The following is a 23859-nucleotide window of genomic DNA, read 5'->3' as shown; positions in this document are numbered from 1 at the left end:
TATTTTGGTTTGGACATTTGCTTATCGGTTATCATTATTCTCACATTTCACTATTCTCAATTTGATCAGTTCTCAATGTTCTCATTGTTCTCAATACTAGTACAGACTACAGAATATAACAAACTACTAGCTGATGCCTGGTGGCAACTTTACTGTCTTCATGATATAATAAATTATATCATGACTGTCTTTACTGACAAGTGCATAAAAGTGGCCGTGCATTATGTATGTCTGTATAGAAATTAGAAATGATTGATTCACATTAAAAAATATCACTTAACGGCTACCCATTTTTTGCATATTCCATATGGAACCTACAAATGTATTCAGTACGATAAAAAACGCTTATATAAATGCACAGATATAGAGTAATTATTATTTTTTTTGTTCATCTACATTTGTGGTATAAAATAAATGCATGAGCATTAGAATTTAGAATACCTAATTTATGTTTATGCACGATGATATGATGTACATATGTTCATTCTCATTTATATTTCAATGATAATAATACCCAATGGCTAATACCCATTTCTATTTTCTATTATGCAAGAAATATTATGTATAGAAATCTGTGAATAATAATGTGTCAACACAAAATAGAATATATTATAATTTATAATGAACATTGAACAGACAACAGATTTCATAGTCGTAAAAATATATTTAATATATTTATGTAAATTTCAGACAAGTAGACCACAATCAAATTATAGATAACCTCCGGCGTCCGGCCAATTATCTCCAATATCTTTGATTTATATACATGGCGTATCGTTATCTCATTGTTGCCCTTATCATTTTACAGTTTCATGATTGTGCTTTTGGTTCCAAATCAACTATAAACCATAAACGTCATTACTCTTTATTACTCAGTACTCAACACAACTCACTACTCAGTACTCACTAGTCAGTAAGTTAGCCAGTACTTATTTAGTTTTTTTATTGCTCACTTGTTTGTTACTCTTTTGGACTTTGTGTTCTGTTGGTCGTCCGATTTATCATCAATTGTTAAAACATTATAGTTGGCGGTTGCGAATTGCGATAGCGATATGAATATATTTATAGCTACAAATTGATGACAGTTGTAGTGCCTGGACGTTTTCAGCTCTCACAGCTTAACTTACGCTTAGTTTAAGCTCGACTGGCGTTCAATGTCAACAACGTGTAATATTTAGAACGCCAACGATGGGCAGCATACTCGCGAGATTTAAAGTGAGTCTTAAAAGTATTTAACTAGTATAATATTATACAACACATTAATTCATTATTCTTTCTGAATCAAATTAATAGTAATATATGTGTGTGTGTGTGTGTGAGCAACATAGTTTAATCTGATAAATCGATTGATCTAATAAACTGATTGATTTATTGTAATGATTTGTTACCATTTAAATGATGATTAGTGGTTATGGAAATCAAAAATATTATATATTACCATTGATTTGCTATTCATTATTTTTAACAATTATTACACTTAAAAAAAAAAACCTAAATGATAAAATATGAATTATTGGGAACATAAACTGCAGGACTGATCTATGTTTTATTGTATTTTTTTTATAAATATAAATTTAAAATTTTTGGATTTTATATAAAATAACAAATAAATTCATTGATTCCAAATATTAATATTTGTATTTAAGATTTATGGCAATATTTTAATGTTTTACGAATATATTGTTTTATAGAAAAAAAAAGATACGAAAGCAGTTTTGGAATCCTTAGAAGATGTAAGTTAAATATTACTAAAATTTGTGCATATTAATACTTTAAATAATCATCTATCTGTTTGTTTGATATTTATACTGTTAAAATATTATTTTAGGAAATTATGTATATTGAAAATATGACTTCAAATACTTCACCAATAAATTATTATAAAATAGTTTTCCATTCAGCTATCATGTATGGATTTATTTATATACTTTATTATTTTGGTATAATTCCTTATGAACTATTTAAAAATAACTATATCATGGCTGTTTTTGCAGCATATCCAATCATGTAAGATTTAAATAATTTAAATATTTGGTAGTTTATAATATCAGTTATTGTTTCAGAGCTCTTTATTATTATAAATTTGATGTTTGGTATTATAATCGAAAAATAGTAACATATAAAAAAAAATTAATAGAATTAAAATCTGTAAAGAAAAAAATACTTGATGAGGTAATGGAAAAAGAAACATTTAAAGTTGCAAAAGAAATTTTAGAAAAATATGCTCCTCATCAACTTCAATCCATGACTTCTCAAAACTTTGTAAGTAAATCTAAATTTAATTTTATTCATATTCATTATGTTAGATAGTGTTTTGGATTTAGATTAACCAAAGAGCACTTCCGTCTACAAACAATAGGCCACCCTATGCTTCTTCTGGTAGACCAATGACTAGGACATCGAATATGGGTCATCCACCAGCAATAATGTCATCAACAGTTAAGCCAAGTTAGCATTTTTTTTATTATACTGTAATATACATATTTTTTTAAATTTAAAATTAAAATTTCATTCAGGGTTAGCTCTTCCAAGACCAGTTCTTTCAAGGGACCGTACAATATTCGACCGTTTAGCTGATAAAGTTCTAGGTGATGGCCCTCAAAATCGATATGCTTTAATTTGTAGAACATGTGGTTCTCATAATGGAATGGCTCGTAAAGAAGAATTTGATTTTTTAGGTATGAATATTACACTTCATAAAATGTATTTATCATTACTTATAGGTGTTGTCTTAAATGTTTGAACAAAATAATATATATTTATTCTATTACAAACATTTTATTGTTCCTTAATATCAAATTATATAATAACTACAGTAACACTTCGCTTAGAGACATCTCTATCAATGGACAAAATGATAATATCTTTGAAATTTCTATCTGTCCATAACATACTTGTTTTGCTATTTATTCAAACAGTAATATTTGTTTTCAATACCTTGATTATGGACAAAAATCTTAATTCAAAATGAAATATAATTATATACTTATGTGCATACTATTTAATAGTGTTGTGACAATGCAGTTCAAGATTATATGTTAAAGCACAGATTACAATCTATTGCATACTTTTATTCTTTTATAACTGATAAAAAATATTAATTACATATATTTGTAATTATGTATGTGTGTACCTTTATGTTATATTAATATTTAAATTGGGAATTTTTTTAACAATACAATATTTTCAATAATTAGATATGTACGTGAGTTTGATTAAAAACAAATACTAAAACCTAGACATTTTTAATAGTCTTATAACAGTATAAATATATACTACAGGTTTCACTATTCTATCACAGTCCGTACTAATTGTGTTTAATTGTTTGATTGTTTCTAATTTTACTTTATATAATATAAATTTCAATGTATTTTTGTCTACTTATTAGTTAGTAGTTGAAGTCAAATTGTTTTAAGAAAATAATATATCATTAATTTTATATTGAATGATGTTTAATTGTAGCATATAGATGTGCATATTGTTCTCAGTGGAATCCATCTCTTAAACCTAGACCTCAGTTAGCAATTAGTTATAACAACAATGCATTAACTCAAAATGGGTATGTTGCATCTACTGAAACTATTGAAGAAATAACTGATGAAATGTCAAAAACTGATTCAGACACAAATGATAGTGAACATTCTGAACATAAAGATTTAATAATTAGTAAGACTAACAATGATATTATGTTCTGTTATGTTTTTTATGACATGAAATATATTTTACTGTTATAGACGATTCAGGTCCCATAATTGAAGAGGTGGTGGATCCATCACATGATTTAAAATCTAAAACTGAAGATAAAGAAGAATCAAAAGGTAAACTAATATTTCAATTTGGTAAAACATAGTAAATTTAAGACAGTAGCGCAATCTGGATTTTTTCAAGGGGAGTGCGCCAATACAGCGTATACAGTAGTTCCCCAATAAATTTCCAAATATGGACAAAAGTTATGGTTCAAGGATTGTTGAGACACCCAAAACACCCCCCTCGGTTGCGCCACTGATTTAAGAGGATATTATACCTACATTTACAACACGGTAGTTTGATAATCAGTCAATACATGCTTATTTTTTAGTATATATTAAAAAGATGAAACAGTGGTAGTGTGAAGTTAATTTTTTGAGGCACGAGACTCAAAACTCGGTATTATGGTTTAGGTAGATGCATAGGTGTCTAGAAATGTGAAAGTTAGCAGTAAAATGTTCATTATTAACAATTTATCTTCATCTTATTACTATGCCTATGCTCTATTTAGTTTAATAGTTAACCGGTTTGTGCATATGCTACTGATTGCTGTATGTTACCGGACCCCCTCGATTGATAGTTGGTTGACAATCGTTATTAACCATTAACCTAATTGCGTGGTGGGATGATCGATAGCAGACACCAGCACCGATAACCGGTAGTGAGCAGGCAATGTGCCGACATGACAAGTTTTTTTTCTTTGCCCAGTGTGCTTTTAAAAAGAATAGCATATAAGTATTTATATCTGAAAAACTACTATTTCTTAAAAGTTTTAATTGTTTTTGCTGCATGTAGGTGCAATGTCCTTTTAAGTCTGAATTTCTTATGAAATAATTTCTTTTTAAACAAATTGTTTATATTTATATCATAATTTTAGATAATTCTGCATCAGTAGCTGAAGAATCATTGCAACTTCAAACATAATAAAATAAAACCAACCATTGTGGGGAAGGAGCAATGAAATGGTGTTTCTAATTAATTTAATATTTGTTGATGTTTTAAATTTAATGTTAAACAGAGGTAGCAATTAACTCCATAATAATGGTAATATTTATTAAAAACTTTTTTAACTAAGTGTCTAATATAACATTTGTTCACAATTTAATAATGTATACAGGGTATTTAAATATTATATTTTTTAATTTTTATGATATAATCAATCATAACTTTGAATATTTGTTAAAAAAATAATGTATTCTAAGTATTTATTAATACTTTACTATTAAGGAGAATTGTATGTATTCTATGATAGAATTTCTATCTCTTGGTTGATGTAATACATATATATATTTTTTTATTACTGACTGATAAATATAAATACATACATTGGTTAATTCTATAGATTGTTTTTGTAAATATTAGACTGTTTGTAAGAATCAAAATAGTTTCAGCTATAAAAGAGTTTTAAAAACTAGCTATTGTGGTATAAAAATACTAGTCAACCCACCGCTATTGTACACTATGTTTGAACAAACAAATTATACTGATAATTCCAATAAACAAATATAATTTTCCTTGAATATTAACGATTTATAAAAATAACCATTATTCTTGTACACTTATCTTTTTATTGAAAGTTGTATTGGTTATACTCATAACTATAAATTATAAAAAAATGGGTATTCATAAAAAAATATTAATTTAAGAGGATAGTATACCCGAGCATGTTTTCTCCGTCTAATGATCATATATCATAACAAATTTACTTTTAATAGAACTAATTGTGTATTATTAACATTAATAATTCAATTGAGCGAACTATTAACCTATTATCAAAATTAAAATATCAAAAAACAACAAGGAACAACAAATATTTTTATTATTATTAAGTTTATCGGTTACCTTGTATACTTGTAAAACAGAAACCACACATATGTGTAAATGATTGATCCTATTAAGTATATAATAAATAGTGGATAATGGTAAATTATTTTATTTTATTTTATATTACTTTTATTCTTTTTAAATTCTATGGTTCCTCATAAAATGTCACAACTCAAAAATCATGTAATGTATTCATAAATATAGCTTAAGTGTAAATGGATTGCTGGTTGAAAATTATTATATACAATATATATTAAACTTTTTTTAAATTTTGTGTTGATTGAGAACTGAGAAATAAACAACAGTTATATGTTTATCCAGTAATTTTCTATACTAAAAATATTTTTGGATATCATTGCATTTTATACTCAAAACAATATTTACAAATACATCTCTGGATTAGTGGTAACTAACAAGTATTAAGTGTACTACGAATCATGACATTGTATTCATTTTAAGTGGAACAATAATTTCTATTCAATTTGAAACTTCTCCCATCAACTGGAAGTACCTTGAATCAAAATAATTCAACACTACAACAAGCCAAATCTTGACATGAATAATAAGAGGTGAGTAGCTGATACCTGATTATTTTTTAAATATCAAACAAAAATAAGTTTTATTAGTGATTGTTTGAACATGTATGCATACAATCCTCACAAATTTTATTTTTATTTTTTTAATATCTAAAATAAATAGATTCTTATACATAAAAAATAAACAATATAAAATTAATAAAAATTTAAATTATATTTATTTATTATTTAAAACTTAATAATGATATAAGTAATAACATTTTACAATAATGTTTCTATATTTATTAACAATAAAAATAAATAATACAAGAATATGAGTAACAATAGTTATTTAATTTAACAAACTGAATTGGCATAGAACTGGTAGCCAAACCTTAATTATATCAAATTTAACAGTCATATTTAGCGGTTATTTATCTATATTGGCCCAAAACCAGGAATGTTTAGTACACTACATTTTTGTTAATTAAGATATCAATATTCAAAATTAAATTAACATTTAAAAATAATGTGTTATTTAAAAAACAAATGTATTATTAAATAAAAAAAAATATGAGATACAATGGTTGATGAAAATGTAATGAAATTAAAAAAATTGTCTTAACATAATTAGACTCGTGCATAGTTAAAATTATAATATTATAATAGGTGACTGTGGGGGTGGTGGAGGAGCTTCTATTGGTGGAGGCCCAATGTCACATTCACTAGATGGTAATGGTGATGTAATGTTTTCATAGGAATGTAATTCAAATCTGTAACAGAAGCATACAACTTAAAATTAAAATTTATAAGAATAAATAAATACTTGTATGTAAAGTTCAAGTTATTACATTAGTATTGAAAAATAATCATACTTATAACAATACTAGAAAAATAGCTTGTAAGTTACAAATGTTTACAAATTGAAATAAATATTATGTGGTGTAGTGTTCAATCATTTTATGTATAACTATAAATAAATCCAGATTTTTTTAATAAGATTAATAATTTGTTTTAATTTCTAACAATATTAAATATTAATGGTTGAAAGTTAATACAGAAAAAAAATTAATCAACTAAATTCTAGAAATATATAATATACTTATAAAATTGAATAAAAATTAGTAGAAAAACAATTAAATTAAATTAAATATTGTTAAATATATTTTTATTTTTTTTTTTATTTAGTTTTAAATTAACTGTTTTATGTATACAAAAATTTACTTAACATCTTCATAAATTTACTGGTGTTTAAAATAAAGCTAAACTCATACTTGATTTAAGCAAAATTTTTAATTTTGTTTATCTAAATACTCATAGGTATCCTCAAATAAACAATACATTTTCTTATATAGTTAGTACTTAAATGGTAGAAAATTGTATATTATTTTTATGTTTTTAAATTTTAGAGCCAAACTGGAAGTACCACGTTTCAACTACTGATATAAAATTAATGTAGACATACTAACACGTTAGAAGTTGGTGAATTAGGACATGAATCTGCAGTTGTTGGTATAGCTGGTGTTAGTGTAATTGGTTTTCCAGGGTCATAACCAAGTAATTCAACAACATTTGATTTGTCTAGAGTTGGAGACACTAAAGGTGAATCTGTTGTAGGATATGTGTTGCATGTAATAGCATTTTTTAAGACCCTCTGAGCTGTACAAGGGTTTAAAGTTGGCACATTTTCTTCACCTACAATTGTTGCTAGTTCATCTGTATACTTTATGTTCAAGTATTCACGGCCAAACATCTCAATTTTCTAAATATAATTGAAAAAAATTTTATTTAATAGAAAAAAAAATATTTATTTGATTACTAACCTTTTCAGCAGATATTCTTGAACATATTGATTGTACATAATGATTAATAGCTGTATAAATAAACTGATATTGTGCTTCAGATTGTACTAGTCCAGGACGAAACGATCTTACCAAATGTGTGGTGCGCTGAATATCCAGCTCACAATCAAGACCTTATATAAATAAATAAATAATTATAAATCATAATATACTTTAGTACTTCATCATTATTTATAAGTTTTAAATAATATAACAGTGTAAATAATACCTTTTCGGTTTATTAAACCAATGAGAAGGTCAAGAACAACAAATGTACCAGTTCTTCCAATTCCAGCACTACAGTGTACAGTTAGAGGGTGTGAAACATCTGAGCGAGCTTCTATATTGAACTGACGAGCATTAACTACAAACTGAAGATCAAGAAGTGATCCTGCATCAGATGGAACTCCATGATCTGGCCATCCCTAATAAAAATTGTAGTTATGTAAAAAAAAATATTATTTAAGTAATCATGTTATATTCAAAAGGCAAGTATGACAGAGAATGAAATAACATTCATAGCAATGATTCTCATTCTTTAAGTGATAACCCCCAATTAGATATTAAATTGTAAAGCTCTTAGTATAAAAATACTTATAAAAGCCTCTACCCCACATAAATCAAAGAGTATATTAGTAGTAGATAATTAGCATCTGTTTTGAGTATAATCTGCTCAACGAGAGACTGCAACTTCCCGGGACATCAACTATGCTGAGTTGCTGTCTCTCATGGCATAGAGCAGGGGTCTTCAATCTTTTTGGACTCGTGACCCAATTTTTAGGCCTACATTTTTGGCTTTGTAAAAAAACTAAAATTGCTAAAAAGAAGACTTAACGCGACCCACCGGTTGAAGATCACTGGCATAGAGTATAATAACATGTAATATTAGTTACCATATAATGATACTGAAATATTCTTCTATGTCTGTAATTTGGAAGAGATATATCAAACATTCTCACAACCATATCTTGTTGATGAGCATACTCTCCGAGATTTACAACAGTGATTTTGCTGTACTCATTTGTCTGACCTAACTCTGGCCAATACTTTATACATTTCTCCTAAAAATTTAGAATTATTTTTTTTAGTTAGTTTAAAAATATTTAAAATATTTAATAGAAATATACTTTAGATTTTTCAAATAGTTTTGTAATCATAACAATTATACGAGAATCTTCTTGCCATATCATTCTCCAAAAGTCATCAACTGTATTATGTAGACAACCTTGAGTGACAATGTAATTGCGTGTTTCATAGTTTTCAGCCAAAGCAAATGGCTCAAGCTTGAAAATTATAAATGTATTGTTATTTTTAACCTAATTGAAGAAAAGTAAAATAATTACTTTGATCATATTTGCATTGATATAGTCTGCACCTGGTATACTCTTATCACAACATTTTAATACAATTCTAGAATGGTCATCTAAAATAAATACAAATAATAGTAATAAAATCTTTGTAATTACTTATTGATAACACAAACATACATGGTAAAATGTTACGATATCGATTCTTGGATTTATTTTCATCTAAAAAACCAATATCTTTTGTTGAATCTCGTTTTGTTTCCCATTGTTGTAACACGTCAAATTCTTCCCAAAATCCACCAGTCCCAAAAGAATAATGTTGATATTTTTGATGCTATAATATAAAATAAACAAATATTTAATATATCATTATAAAAAAAGTTATTAAGTAAGTAACCATTTTTCAGTACATTAGGTACATTACATTGGTAGTACTTTGTCATTAAATTAAGATAACAATATATTATTTCACTTGAATTAGGACAAACTTAATTTTTTATAAATGACAAGGGAAAAATCTTATCACTCCTCCATGGTTAATCAACAGTTTTAACTTAACATTTTAACATCATATTTTTATGGTAAAAACTAACACAAAGTTACAAACTGAAATGAGTAATAGACAAAATTATTAGTTAGTCATAGTGATAGGAAAAAAAATAAATGTATTCATCAATATTAGTCATCATTAAGGTTTGAATGTTATAGCTCAATAAAACATTAAAAAAAGGATTTAAAATAAAGCAAAAAAGCAGTAAAATCTTAAACAAAGAATTAATAATTATTAAAAAAAAAACAAATATGTTTTATTCATTTAATTTAATAGAAAATTTAGCAATATAATAGATGACAGTGATCTATTACATATTAATCATATTATAGTTATTAAATAATATTTATGAAATTATAATACCAATGTATTACCTATATGATATATCCAAACGCAAACTGGTTAGGGCACAGGATGTTACAGTGATCTATACTATTTTTATATTTTAGTTTAATACCTAAATACTTGACCTATGTTCTTATCATATTATATAGTATATACAACAAATTTAAAGCTGATATAGCTTTACATTGGACCACCAATAGAAATAAACAGTAAATACCTCTATAAAAGCCAAACTTTAGTCATCTCACCAAGCCCAAAAAATATTATTATACTTAATATACATAATTTTAGTATACACTTTGCAAGTAAGTCAAGTTAATTAATTTGATTATTTTATTATTAATAAAAACAATATTGTTATTTTATTAGAAATGTTTAACAAAAAACAAAATTTTAATAAATATAAATTGAAGTTTAGTTCCAGGATATATTATTGGTTGTCCTAAACACTTTATATACTGAAACAGCATACCTATTTGGTACTGTCCAAGCCAAATGGAGAGCTATGGCAATTCTGCATTGAATAAGTCATTATTACGGATGAGATAAATTTAAATTGAATGATAGATTATTGTATACAATAAAAACGATTCTGACCTAATATGGTATAATGTTTTGGTAACCAAGATTACCAAAAACAATTATTTTATTAATAATATTAAAATGTTACCTAATGTTTATATTTTTTTCCTATTATTTTAAAAAGCTCCTAATTTTTTTTATTTTTAAGCCACTAAAGTAAATCCAATTTGCTAGAAGAAATCTTTCTAAACTGATAATTGGAGCATTTTTATATAACTAGAAAAAGTGTCTTCAAGGAGATAAAAAAAACATACATTATTGTAAAATCAAAAAAAAAATATTATTTCGCTTAAAATCTAAAAGTAGGATGTTAAGTACTAACCATTATTAATATTTTATTTAAAAATGAAATAAAAATACTAAATTATAATTATTAATTTTATATAACTTTATTCAAACAAAATAATATTTAAAGAAGCAAAGAAAAATTAAGAGATTGCTTCTTAATTATAATGAGTACAATACTCAAGAAATGAAAATAAAAATCATTAAATAACTCACCTTAAGTTTAAATACACGATCAACAATTCCAGCAATACTTATTCTGGTTACATTTACTGGATTCATTAAATGCATTACAGATCCATTATGATCAACCATCGGATTAAAACTGTAGTATTTCATTAAATCATTAAGCGACAAAAATTCTTCTCCACCACCAATATCATATTTTTCTCCCTAATCATAAAAATACAGTTATACAATTAAATTAAAGTACAGAATTAATTTTTTTATTAAAGACTAAAATAATAATTTATAGATTAAATTGCTTTAGTTAATATTTATAAATAATATCAGCTCAATTTTTTTTTATAAATACAGTTAAAGTTGTTTAAATTTGTAATTAAAAAATTATTATTTTTCAGTTAAAATCTGCGCTAAACTTAACAATTATTCTTTAATTTGTAAATATTTATCATATATTATAAGTTAATTGGCTTTGTAATTCTTATATACTTATAGTTTAATTGTATTTTAACTAATCTTATTATTAAATGTAATGCTGTTATAGTATATCTGTTACATGATATTGTATTTTGTTGTTATTATTTGATATATTTATATAATTCTGTACTTGAACTTGAGCCAACTTTAGCCTTTATCTCAATAAATAAATAAATACAACTAATTTAACTTGTGTTCTCCTTTACATTATTAGTGATATTTATAGTTAAAGTATTTTTAAATTAAAATTATTATATTGTAATACTTACATTAAATCTAATTTTAATTTCAGCTACTTTATCATCAACATTTACAGTCAATACATAATTTCCAGGATCAGATTGCGATTCTCGTACTAAATAGCTACCAGGACGTCCCTTTTCTAAGATTAAATACTCTGCTTCTTTTCTTGACATTTGACCATGGAACCATCTTTCATTGGTTGGCTCAGGTGAACCAATAGGTATTAATAAAGGCAGTGGTATACCACCTTGCTCTTTAAGTACTCGTGGATGTGTCATATAATGTTCAACGAGATTTGTTAGTGTAGTAAATTTTTCACCACCATTGAGATCAAAAAGCTCACCATCATTATGAATTTTTATATGATTAACCTTATTACCATGCCTATGACATATTATAAAATATTACATGATTGCACATATATAACAAAAATAAAGTTTTTTTATACCTAACAGATAAGACAAATTGTCCTTTTCTGCTGTATGATTTCCGAACCAAGAATGACCCTTCAACACCTTCATCTAAAAGTATGCGTTGAGTATCCATGCCATTTAAATGAGAGTGGAACCATCTGATTCAAATTAACATCAAAAGTAATAATAGAACAAAAATATAAATTAATAGAGTAAAATAGTATGACTAACCTTCTGGACATTATGAAGAATTACAACAGATGCACAATGTGCAAAAATTCTGCTTTTTACTTTACGTACTGTAAAAAAAAAATTTAAAAAAAAAAAATTAAATTGCACATAATAGGTTTGTTTTTTTAAAAAAAAAAAATGTTTATTATACTCACATAATCTCATAGCCTACAGAAGGCGCTTTGGTGGTTTTGTCAAATTGATCGGAATAATGCGTGAACCAGAAACGATTTCCTACACATTCAGAATATTAATGCGTCGTGTGTCCTTCATTGGAGATGACCATCGCAACAACGGCGAAACAATCGTCTCGCATAATACGCATAATTAACTAGGAAACGATTGCAAGACGCGAAAAACAAAGTATCTATAAGTATTCTGCCGGATTGTGTGTTTAGTGTCAATTGTCTGAACGGTACGAAAAATATTGTTATAATAAATAGCACTAACGTTATTCAAATGTGTGCGAAAAGAAAAAAACTGTTACGAGTTTACGACAAAAAAGTGTAAGACATTAAAAACACAATAATAATAATAATAATACGTATATTATTATTATTATGGTACTGTAAGTCGCAGTGGTAGTGGTATTGACAATTGACTATCGACTCGCAAAATAACTTAGCAAAGTTTCGTAACGAGATAACATTGATAACAACCCGCTGCGGAACTGCAGCAAACTGAAGGTCTCCGCCGCAACACCTACCAAGCGATTGCGCCCACAGAGATTATACCACAGAATAGATTATACCTCAATATTATTTCTGTGATTGCACCATCGAATAGGTATGCAATGTGCATGCCGTCGTCGTCGCCTAAAAATGTGTGATTTTATTTTTCCATGATAACCTTAAATACGACAAGACGGAAAGAAACGATTGGAAAACTGTTATCATTTTAAAAAAAAGTTATTCAATATAATTAATAATACGATTTTTAAGTTTGTTTTTATTAATATTATTTATTAATATTTTTCATGATTGTTTTTGTTTCTAAAGTAAACTATTGCGCATGTAGAATACGTTGTTACATAGTTTTAAAAATATGAACTACAATAACATTGGTCAACGTTAGTATTGTTTGTAATTCCAGTCTTCAATCGTACCGATCATGGATTCCAATTCGGAAAACGATTTTCTAGAAGAAGACTATTACTCAGTATTGAACCTGCCTAAGTCTGTTAGTCAATAAATACCGATATATTCTGCTGCTTATTACTAAAGTTTCCTCAGTAACTGTAATATTAAATATTCTAGGCGACACCAGAAGAGATTACGTTTGCTTATCGACGATTAAGTAAGATCTATCATCCTGATAAACATGTGGATGAAAACAAGAAAAAAGAGGCTGAAATATTATTCAACAAAACTCAAAAGGCTTATGAAGGTATAGCACCATGCCATCATTGTGTTAGTTTTTAGTTTTATTTTATTTTTAAATGTGCATTTTTTCTAGTTTTGAAAGACCCACATCAAAGGGCAATCTATGACTGTGTCGGGGTAAAAGGCTTAAAAACTGAAGGATGGGAAATTGTTCATCGAACAAAAACCCCTCAAGAAATTCGAGAAGAATATGAAGCGTTAGCAAGGTAGAAATCATAAAGATAAATATAACAATGAATATAACATTATTCTTATTATCTTATTAATTCATTCCCAGGGATCGAGAAGAAAGAATGTTACGGCTTCGAACAAATGCTAGAGGTGTATTTACTGCTAAAATTGATGCTACTGATATTTTTGAACCCAACCAATACTTAGATTTTGATGAGTAATATCTTGCCTCCACTCCGAATAAACGTATTGACTAACTAATTTATTGATTTAGAGACGATGGTTATATTTATATACCTACCATTGAAGTATCGTCAATGTCTATGTCAATGTCTACTGAAGCACCAATTACTTTACGTGACACAATTGTGCTTAGTGGAAATTTATCATCGCGTTCAGGTTCAGGTATACAATCAAATATATATTATATTTATAATATAATCTATATAATATATAAAAACTAGCCAAGAAAATTATTTATTTTTACTAATTTTAGTATCTAGTAGTTATAAAAGACTTTTGAGTACTAATGGATGGGTTAAATATGATGTTACTGCTGGAAATGGCCTACATGTGGGTGCTAAAATATTCAAGTAACTATATTTTATTAATAATTATTTTAATACTGCTTTTTATACATAATATTTACTTTAGAATGATAACAAAAACAATATTTGGTACGGTTGAAGGAAGTTTAAATGATTTATCTAGTGGCACATTAAAACCTATTGGCCGAGTATTGTTAGGTACAAGTTTAGGTGCCCGAACCACTGGTTATATATCGCTTGGTGGCCGTTTAACATCAATTAAACATACTAGTTTGTCTACTGAAGTAGAGCATAATACTGAAAGAAGTTACTGTATGTGTAAACTAGAAATTGGACTTGCTCCGGCTATAAGTGTTTTATATACTTGGAAATTTATCGAACAAGATATGTTATTAAGAATTTATGCAAGGTATAAAAATGAGTAAGTTATGTATATTGTACAACCAAAATTTAATTTTGTTTTTTTCTTATATTTTTAGAGCTGGTGTTTTGAATTCAAAACTTGAGTATGGAGTTGAAAAAAAAGTATCTAAACTAAATACATTCGCAGCTACTGTTCAAATTGATGTAATAAATGGAGTTACACTTAAAATAAAGTACACTACTAGTTTATTAATCTATAAGAGATTTTTATTATACTAAGTAAATTTTACAACTTTATTTGATTTTAGGTTTGTAAGAGCTAGTCAAACATATATTTTTCCAATTCTTCTTAGTCATGATATAATCACACCTCCGATATTTTATGCAACCTTTGTACCTTTAGTTTCTTGGTTTGTAGCAAAAAATGTAATTTTGGATCCAATAATGAAGGATTATAAAAATAGAGAAATTAACAAACAGCGTGAAATTAATAAAAAAAGGTGAAATATAAATCATTATAATTATTTTTTTTTATTATTCATATTTATTATATTTTTGTTTTTAGAATGGCAGAACTGCGTCAAGAAGCACTGTCAGCCATCAATTTAATGATGGCTACAATGGAAAGAATAGTGAGGGAAGAGACTGAAAAACGTGGTTTAATTATTATATTTGCAAAGTATGGTAATGCTGAACTAATAAATCAATCTGAGCAGTCATTTGATAATAGTGATACATTGCAACCAAACATTATTGATGTAACAGTCCCATTACAGTGCTTAGTTAAGGATTCACAATTAATACTCCACTCCACTACGAAAGTAATTATTGGAATATTTATTAAAAAATAATATCGGTTAATTATTTTATTTTTTATATATTAGCTTATGAACTTGATAAACTGTTGATAACATTTTTCTCGTAAAGAATATTAACTTATTCACTGTTTTTACTTTTCTTAGATATACATTTTTCAATTGTTAATGAATTTTGTAACTCAATTAAATATGACGATTTTAAGAATCATAATACTAAAACAAATATTATATTATGTAAAATGACAGTTTCTTTTTTAACATTTAAATAAATTTTTCTTTTTAGTAATAGGTTTTAAACATAAATCCTATCCTAGCATCTAAATTCTACAAATTATTCCATAATAAACCACATAATCATTGAAATACTCTCATGTAAACCTTCTTTAGACATACCCGATAAAAAGAAAATGGTCCAAAAATCTTTTAACTTAATTATTATTCCTACTCAAGTTTATAAAAATACATACATTTTCAAACACAAATTTTCAATAATTTATTAATGTTATTATTTATGTATAAATATATTTATAGAATGATGTCAATAGATATTTTATCTACTCATCTCTTCAGCATGTCATTTTTTTCCCTTTTGATCAAATTTACTTATTGCATATTTAATATAGATTGTAAATAAAAAAAAAGTTGAAGTAATAGGTTATATTATGTTGATAATTCAAACCATAAAGCACAAATACTATAATAAACTGATTTAGATATAGTTCATGTGGCATATAGAAAATATAATATATATTGAAATTCTTTTCTATCTTAATGATTGACTTATTATGATATTTACAGATGAATATATCATATTATGTCATTGGCTTCTAACAAATTTTGTATTGCCAAATATAATAACATTGTCAATAAATATATATGTATATATATTATATTATAATTCTATAAATTAAAATTAAAATCAAACTCTGAAAAGATATTTAATTATTATTGATGTTAACTTATGTTATATACAATTCTGTAAATAAAATATGTTTTAGTGCCAGTTGCCTGGATTTTATGATCCATGTATTGGAGAAGACAAAGTATTAATTGTTGAATACACTCACAGAGATCAAAACTACGAAGTAAAAATTAATGATAATGAAGCTTTGCGAATACCAAGACCACATTGTAAGTAAAAATTGGTCTTTAATTAATTTGAAATATGTTTTTATACATCTTATTTATAACATAACTTATGATATAATTATATTCCAAATCTATATTGCTTATCAATAAGTCAAGATGACAACACAACCAGTAAAACTTTATATTAATAAAAATAAAAAAAATGAACATAGAGATTACATAAATAGCTCTAAATTTATTTAGAATTGGTTAAAATTATTTAAAATATCTAAACTATAGCCCAATAGAAATGTCCAATTATCCATATCAGACAAATTTTACTGTGTAATCAAATCAGATAATTTATTAAAATAAGGCAATTTCTATTAAATAAATATAATTTTAGTCAAAAGTGATATTTTTGTAGTGAGATTTGTTGATGGCAACATGTGGTGCTATTCTGATTTAGTGGGTATTTATTTTCCATTTACATACAAATTCTCGTATGTTATTGCATGTATAATATTGTTTTTAATTTTATGCTGGTATAATTTCAATTATTTTTGTTTCTTTAGAACTGCTTAACACTAAACAAACAATATTTAGTTCATATAAATATTTTATTTTCCAAAAACAAAATATATGTAGAACATTTACATTTTATTTGCAACAAGTGCCAAGAACCTATGTTTGATATATTTTCATGTAATATAACAAATAGAATACAATTATAGTTGTAAATAAACTGTTTCTTTTTAGCAATAATAAATTAATTTAAAAATATTTAACTTATATATTGTTTATATATGTGTATATTATTTTTAAGCTGTTTTCAAAATATTATGCATATTTTTTTTATTAGTTAGATTTTACATCAAGATATTTTTATCATTAAATATGAGATATTGTAATATGCTAGAATATTTTTTTCAAATATCTATATAAATTTTGTTTGGATATTTTCCTAATTGTATGCACAAAATCATAAATGAAAGTGTAATAAAATAAAAATAATAGTTTTTTTTTAATCTTCATCTTCATATTATTTAATTATTGCTATAGTAACCTATTTATAAAATTCTATCAGGTTTTTCAATTAATCAATTTATAAAATATTAAAAATTATAAGTATATGTTATAAAATAGAGAAGATACCAAATAATAAATATTTTAATGTCCTATACTTTGTTCAGAATGAGATCATACCTCGGCGGCGGTCAGACAACACCTGTTTGTCAACCCCACCAAGTCAACTATCTGTAAGTCTGCTATGCACACAAGTTGGCCGCCGAGATACAATCTCATTTTAAACAGAGTGTAAATAATACATCTTGTTTAAATAACTGTACTCTATATTATACTTAACTCAAAATAATTTGAATAGTAACAAATTATTTTTATTTTATTTTTAGCTCAACTGATTAGAACTTCTACACCGCCATCTTGATCGAAGAATCAAATAATATATTTTAAAAATAGTTTGATAAACCATTATTATTCACTTTTTGTGTTGAATTTATTGTTAAAATTTGATACATTAATAGGTAGATAATAATAAATAAAATTGTTCAATTTACAATTTGTTTTTTTATTTGATAAATATATATATATATATACACACACACAAAGTCTATTTTAAAACTAACAAATATAATTACTTGTACAGAGTCAGTTTTTGAGAGGAAAAGGTTAAAATATTTTTTATACAAAAACTGTAGTTGTATTATACATAAAGTTTTTGTTTTTACTTTAAAAATTTTGAAGAGGTGAACCCCTAAAAGCCCCCTGTATACATGCTTACACAAATGTATTCATATAGTATAAAACATTGATTACAATTTAAGCATATATTGTTATAGAAGAGATCTATCAAGTTGTTAAGTTCATTCAACTTATGCTCAAGAATAGTAAAGATAATTTTAATAAAACAATTTATTAACATGATGTCAAAATAAATTTCTCTATTAATATTATGATAGTCTGGTAAATTAAAATCTCCTCTGAATCTTTAATGTGATCAACCAATACCTTTATTTACACAATAGAAAAGTTCTATCTCCATTAATTTATCAAATTTTAATAAAATTAGTTAAATCTTTGAATATTAAAATTTTAAATACATAATGAAATTATTTATCAAGTTATTTGTATATACACAATACACCAGAAAAAATCAGTCACTTTATATTATTACTTGAAATACATTATAAAAAAGTATAAATACAACAAATATAATTTATACATCATAATAAGTACTTGTAAAAGTTAACTAAATTAGTAATTATTGGAAAACAATATTATTTATTGTTCTAAGCTGAAATTAACTTGGAAGACTTTAAGAATTCATAAATATTTTCACCTGTACACCATGGCATTACTTCTGCTGGTGTTGAGTGAGACTTCAGCAAATTTTCCAAAATGTAACCCAATCTCGGAAATGCAATATCATTTTTAGTTAATTTCAAAATTGGACACAAGTCATTGTGACCATCACCAAAATATAATATTTTATCATATTTTTGATTCTTATTTAATATATGTTCTTCCACAATTGCTCCTTTACACATATTTGTAGTACACCAGTCACATTTGGTTTGAACAGAGTAAGGTTCAATTTTAATGGCGTTATCTACAACTGTTGCTGGATTTGTATAAATACATGAAACTACATCTAACAACTCATTGTATTTTAACCAGTTGTAGATAAATAATGAATTTGAATCGGATGCCACTATGATATCAAAATTATTTTCATGAAGTGCTCTCATTAACTTTGGCATACCATCATTGGGTCTCATCAAGGATACAACATCAATTATTTGTTCAGCTGGAATTTTAATAGTTTTTATTATATCAAATACTCGTTGCATATATTGAGTCCAATTTTTTGGAAAATCTTTTCTGTCTGGAATAAGATTTGTAGGATTTATTAAATCAATAGCAACTACATCAGAATTTCCATCAACTATTGTTTGATCAAAGTCAAAAACTGCCAACATTTTTTCAAGTTCCTAAAATAATATTGTGAATGTTATTTAGAATTATTTGACATAAAATATGGTTTTTAAGAATAAATTATTAGAGATATTGTTCCTAGAAAATTCTATTGCATAATAACTAATAATAAAAACACAGTATTGAAATATAATACTGAAATTTATCAAAAAACAACAAAAGTAATGTATAAAAAGTGGTTTATTTATATTTTCAATTTACAAGAGTATATATTTTATGTTATCAATGTAGTTGACACGCACGAATGGCAATGAGTTGTAACACAAGAAATATGGGAGACATAATTTCTGAATAATCCAGATTTGAAAGCCCTCCTAGTCTTCTACAAAGTAATACTTTAAATAAAGCCCATACAAACAATAAGGCTGATGACCATATAGTTCTTGCAATAGCTTCTTTGATATGACCTTCAATGTAGAGACGTATTAAAACAATAATATTAAAATATGTACATAGTGCATCTGCTACAAATAAAGGCGAAAACACTATCCATATATCGTAAGAACCAGGTAAAGTCGATGTAAAAGCAACATCGTCCAAACGCAGTGCTAAAAAAACAGTAAAAATCAACAGGGCAATAAGATGCACCAGCATTTCGAAGACTGTCAGCCCCAGCCATCTCACCAACTCTTGCAATGCGAATAACATTTTACTTGGTTATTTTTATATGTATGGAAGATAATGAACGTGTTCTCGCTTCATAATCATCATCTTCATTTAGTGGCTCCAAAATATCTAAAATATATATATATATATTTATAACAAATATAGAATAAGTAATTGTGTATGTGATAACCATACAAAATATAACTTTAACTTTTCTACACAACATTTATCAACTATACCTTTTATATCTGCTGTAGATGTTTGTATATCCAATTTGATTGTATTGTGAAATTTTTCGCGAAGCTTCAATGCTACATCAATTGTTGTATTGATGGCTTTTCCAAGACCATTTAATATTAAAACTGAATCATCTAATTCTAGATGTTTGGCAGCTCGTGTTAAATGACACTAAAAAATTTTAAATTTAATAACTAAAACCAAAAAAAGTAAAAATTTATAATTTTGAAATTAATAAAAAAAATGTAATTTAAAGATAATGATAAAAATGATTTCTTTTTATTCTGGTTTGTTATTTTAAATTTACACTAATTACATTAACATTTATTAGGTTCACAGAATTTAAAAAAGTAAATAATAACTTTACTATAACAATTACTGTACTATAAATATTAAGATATCAGTTATACAAATATTATCTAATATCTATAGCTATGGGTGGCACAAAATTAAATAGCATTGGTAATATTGTAACTAAAGGAGATTAAAACTTATGCATACACAATAATTATTTCATTAAGAGAAAAATGTTTTTGTTTGATTATAAGTTTGTAAGTGCTTAATACATTAAACTTAATATTTAGCAACTTTAACAATAAGTATTATTTTAATATGTTAGATGCTCTTTATTATCAAGTATAGAAATAATTGATAAATATTTAACTTTTTTTTAAACATTTTGATAATTTTCGAATTAACTTTTCGACTAATGAGTAAACATACTATGTACGATCTAGTCAATTAATTATTAAAGTATCAAATAAAAAAATAACACCAAAAAGTTGCATTACTTAATTTAGATTTCAAAACAATCCAGTGGTCATTAAAAAAAAAATATTCTTCTATCTAATGGCTATTTGATAGTTTTCTAGCATTGGTGTATTTGTAATTCTCTTTACATAACTACATTATTACTTAGTACATACTATAAACTATAACATATAATTACCTGTACTGGTGTTTTTGATGAAACAAATAGTTCTTTCACCAAAACCGAGTCAGATGCCGATAAGGAGGACATGGAAAATTATTTATTGAGTTTTTAGTTTTAGAATTTACTATTTACTATTCAGTCATTAGTACCAATCTGGTGATAGCTATAAGCCGGGTTTGTACTGTAGCACGAATAAAAAAAACTCTTAATTTCTTAGTAGTTTACAGCGAACGAGAATCAAGATAGCAACTGACACAGAAATAGATATTAGATAATCAACTTTATTATCTATAATATCTGAGGCTAGACAGTCGAGATCAGTGATCACCGGGTACATCAGAGTCCTTGTCTGGATTACAACTATTACAAGTCACAAGTTAACGTTTTTATATTTTACACATACTTTTACATTTACAGCTGTTTAAAATATATTTCATCGAATGATTGTTGATATTGATAAAATGATAACATTTTCTGACCACAGATTACAGAATAGATAAGTATAGTAATATAATATTTATTATTTAAGTATAGTGTAAGTAATAATTATACTATTTATGTGATACTATTCAAGTAAAGACCATAAAATAGAGATTAAAACATTTAAAACGGGCACGGTTGTGAATTCATTTCTCATCTGAAATTTGTATATTTGTCGGATCACTAATATTCATCACTCGAAAAAATGAACGGTTTAAGTTTGTTCAAAAAAACTGTTCCCAGGAATGTGAACTTATTAAAACAGATTCGACCTCTACATGTATCATCTGCACAAGCCAAGGCTGTAGCTCCACGAGAATCGCTAAACTCTGAGTATGTACAATTTTAATTATACTATAATCACTGTAACACATACAATTCGTAATAACGATCCATCTGTTAAGTTTTGAGACATACTAGTTAGTCTTGAAGCAAATTTTTTTCTAAAACTATGTTACTTTATTTTGATAAAATATAGAAATTAAAAAATATATTGTATATTCAATATCGTTGAGACAAGTTAAATAATAACTAATCAAAAACATCAAAAGTATAGTTATGACATAATGTAATATATTTTTATTTTTAAAATTTTGTAAGTAATTTCATAATAAAACGTTAAATATATTATAAATTTAAATATTTCATTATTACTCCTAAATCCTATAAGTAATGTTAAGTATATATTTGTTGATTTTTTTGTTTTAGCTATGTAGTAGATTTACATTATGATTTCCATTATCGTGATCAAATACCATTTACAGCTAAGGATAAGAGGAATAATACTATTGCAGACGTTTCTATGGGAATAGTTTTGGCATTTGTTTTGTATAAATGTTACTCTGAACCTGAACATTTGCTTGTATGTATTTCTAACATCACATGATTTTATTTTGTAATACATTTATTTTTACATGATTTATATCTTTATAGGGAGAATTTCCATACCCTGATTCTTCGGAGTGGACTGATGAAGAATTAGGAGTACCACCAATTGAATAATTATATATCATTATTTAAATAATTAAATGTAGTATAATACATATAATCCAGAAAAAATTGTATTGTGAATTATCCAAAAATAAATATTACATTGCTTGTTATTGCTGTATGTTTTTACATTGTAACTATGTTATATAATTATATCTAATAAACTATTAATAGAGTACTTAAAATTAAAAAATACTGTACCATAGTGCAGTAATATATCCAAAAACTAATACAAATTTAATAGGACTAATATCCTTTAATATATTTAATACCTGAAGAATTGTTAAAATGATATATAATACACGTCAATAATATAAATATTATATATAGAATGTTCATATTTAACTTAAATTTTCCATACGCCTTCTTAAGATAAAATTATGTTAAGATTTATTAAATAATTAATGGTCAACTAACCCAGTGGTTGACAACCAGTAGCTCACACACCACATCCAGCCCACTTAAAATTCTAACACAACAACATTTTTTTTTATACATTTTATTATTTTAAAGTTTTAGATAGTATTTTGTTTGTAGTAAATAATTTAAAAGTATAAAATTTTTATTTTTGTCTAGCCCGCGAACTCTTTTTAGTTTGTAAATGTGATCCAAGAGTCTAAAAAGGTTATCAATAACAACAGTTCTCATGTGGCTTCCCTTATAAATCCAATATAAATTATTATATTCATGCTCATTTATTATAA

At 25.7% G+C, this 23859-nt stretch overlaps 5 protein-coding genes across 10 annotated transcripts; 3 read left to right on the top strand and 2 right to left on the bottom strand.

Moving 5' to 3' along the window:
- The first annotated feature begins 193 nt into the window (after positions 1 to 193).
- Positions 194 to 5081, top strand: LOC132932467 (endoplasmic reticulum junction formation protein lunapark). 2 transcript variants are annotated; one of them, XM_060998851.1, is made up of 11 exons: positions 194 to 368; positions 809 to 913; positions 1026 to 1215; positions 1692 to 1733; positions 1829 to 2007; positions 2064 to 2262; positions 2325 to 2448; positions 2517 to 2678; positions 3463 to 3666; positions 3735 to 3818; positions 4625 to 5081. In XM_060998851.1, the coding sequence occupies exons 3-11, from the start codon at positions 1189 to 1191 to the stop codon at positions 4669 to 4671; spliced, it is 1068 nt and encodes a 355-aa protein (XP_060854834.1). In that variant the 5' UTR covers positions 194 to 368; positions 809 to 913; positions 1026 to 1188; the 3' UTR covers positions 4672 to 5081. The 2 variants fall into 2 exon arrangements, with proteins under 2 accessions (XP_060854834.1, XP_060854835.1); XM_060998852.1 differs by lacking the exon at positions 194 to 368 and having other exon boundaries at positions 790 to 913.
- A 1221-nt stretch (positions 5082 to 6302) lies between these two features.
- On the bottom strand, positions 6303 to 13238 carry LOC132932464 (tyrosine-protein phosphatase corkscrew-like). Of its 2 annotated transcripts, none has more exons than XM_060998846.1 (13): positions 12699 to 13234; positions 12544 to 12611; positions 12348 to 12470; positions 11926 to 12283; positions 11213 to 11389; positions 9415 to 9568; positions 9271 to 9350; positions 9055 to 9210; positions 8821 to 8988; positions 8157 to 8352; positions 7910 to 8061; positions 7556 to 7848; positions 6303 to 6859 (listed from the first exon to the last, which is right to left on the bottom strand). In XM_060998846.1, the coding sequence occupies exons 2-13, from the start codon at positions 12552 to 12554 to the stop codon at positions 6739 to 6741; spliced, it is 1989 nt and encodes a 662-aa protein (XP_060854829.1). In that variant the 5' UTR covers positions 12555 to 12611; positions 12699 to 13234; the 3' UTR covers positions 6303 to 6738. The 2 variants fall into 2 exon arrangements, with proteins under 2 accessions (XP_060854829.1, XP_060854830.1); XM_060998847.1 differs by having other exon boundaries at positions 6721 to 6859; positions 7552 to 7848; positions 12699 to 13238.
- Positions 13239 to 13447: 209 nt separating this feature from the next.
- Positions 13448 to 18472, top strand: LOC132932465 (dnaJ homolog subfamily C member 11). 2 transcript variants are annotated; one of them, XM_060998848.1, is made up of 12 exons: positions 13448 to 13722; positions 13800 to 13929; positions 13999 to 14131; positions 14203 to 14313; positions 14371 to 14501; positions 14593 to 14689; positions 14751 to 15053; positions 15124 to 15240; positions 15316 to 15507; positions 15573 to 15828; positions 16824 to 16956; positions 18306 to 18472. In XM_060998848.1, exons 1-12 carry the CDS (start codon positions 13654 to 13656, stop codon positions 18338 to 18340), a joined length of 1707 nt encoding a protein of 568 aa, XP_060854831.1. In that variant the 5' UTR covers positions 13448 to 13653; the 3' UTR covers positions 18341 to 18472. The 2 variants fall into 2 exon arrangements, with proteins under 2 accessions (XP_060854831.1, XP_060854832.1); XM_060998849.1 differs by lacking the exon at positions 18306 to 18472 and adding an exon at positions 18087 to 18248.
- Positions 18473 to 18683: 211 nt separating this feature from the next.
- LOC132932468 (transmembrane protein 203-like) lies at positions 18684 to 22035 on the bottom strand. Of its 3 annotated transcripts, none has more exons than XM_060998856.1 (3): positions 21701 to 22035; positions 20754 to 20945; positions 20071 to 20643 (listed from the first exon to the last, which is right to left on the bottom strand). In XM_060998856.1, exon 3 carries the CDS (start codon positions 20554 to 20556, stop codon positions 20131 to 20133), a length of 426 nt encoding a protein of 141 aa, XP_060854839.1. In that variant the 5' UTR covers positions 20557 to 20643; positions 20754 to 20945; positions 21701 to 22035; the 3' UTR covers positions 20071 to 20130. The 3 variants fall into 3 exon arrangements, with proteins under 3 accessions (XP_060854836.1, XP_060854839.1, XP_060854838.1); XM_060998855.1 differs by having other exon boundaries at positions 20754 to 20922; XM_060998853.1 differs by lacking the exons at positions 20071 to 20643; positions 20754 to 20945 and adding an exon at positions 18684 to 19904 and having other exon boundaries at positions 21701 to 22026.
- Positions 22036 to 22197: 162 nt separating this feature from the next.
- On the top strand, positions 22198 to 23268 carry LOC132932469 (uncharacterized). The gene is made up of 3 exons (XM_060998857.1): positions 22198 to 22498; positions 22874 to 23027; positions 23099 to 23268. Exons 1-3 carry the CDS (start codon positions 22371 to 22373, stop codon positions 23165 to 23167), a joined length of 351 nt encoding a protein of 116 aa, XP_060854840.1. The 5' UTR covers positions 22198 to 22370; the 3' UTR covers positions 23168 to 23268.
- The last annotated feature ends 591 nt before the right edge of the window (positions 23269 to 23859 follow it).

The sequence above is a fragment of the Rhopalosiphum padi genome, chromosome 1 (genome assembly GCF_020882245.1).
Source record: "Rhopalosiphum padi isolate XX-2018 chromosome 1, ASM2088224v1, whole genome shotgun sequence".
NCBI classification, from domain to species: Eukaryota; Metazoa; Arthropoda; class Insecta; order Hemiptera; family Aphididae; genus Rhopalosiphum; species Rhopalosiphum padi.
This window is presented reverse-complemented; position numbering and strand designations above follow the sequence as displayed.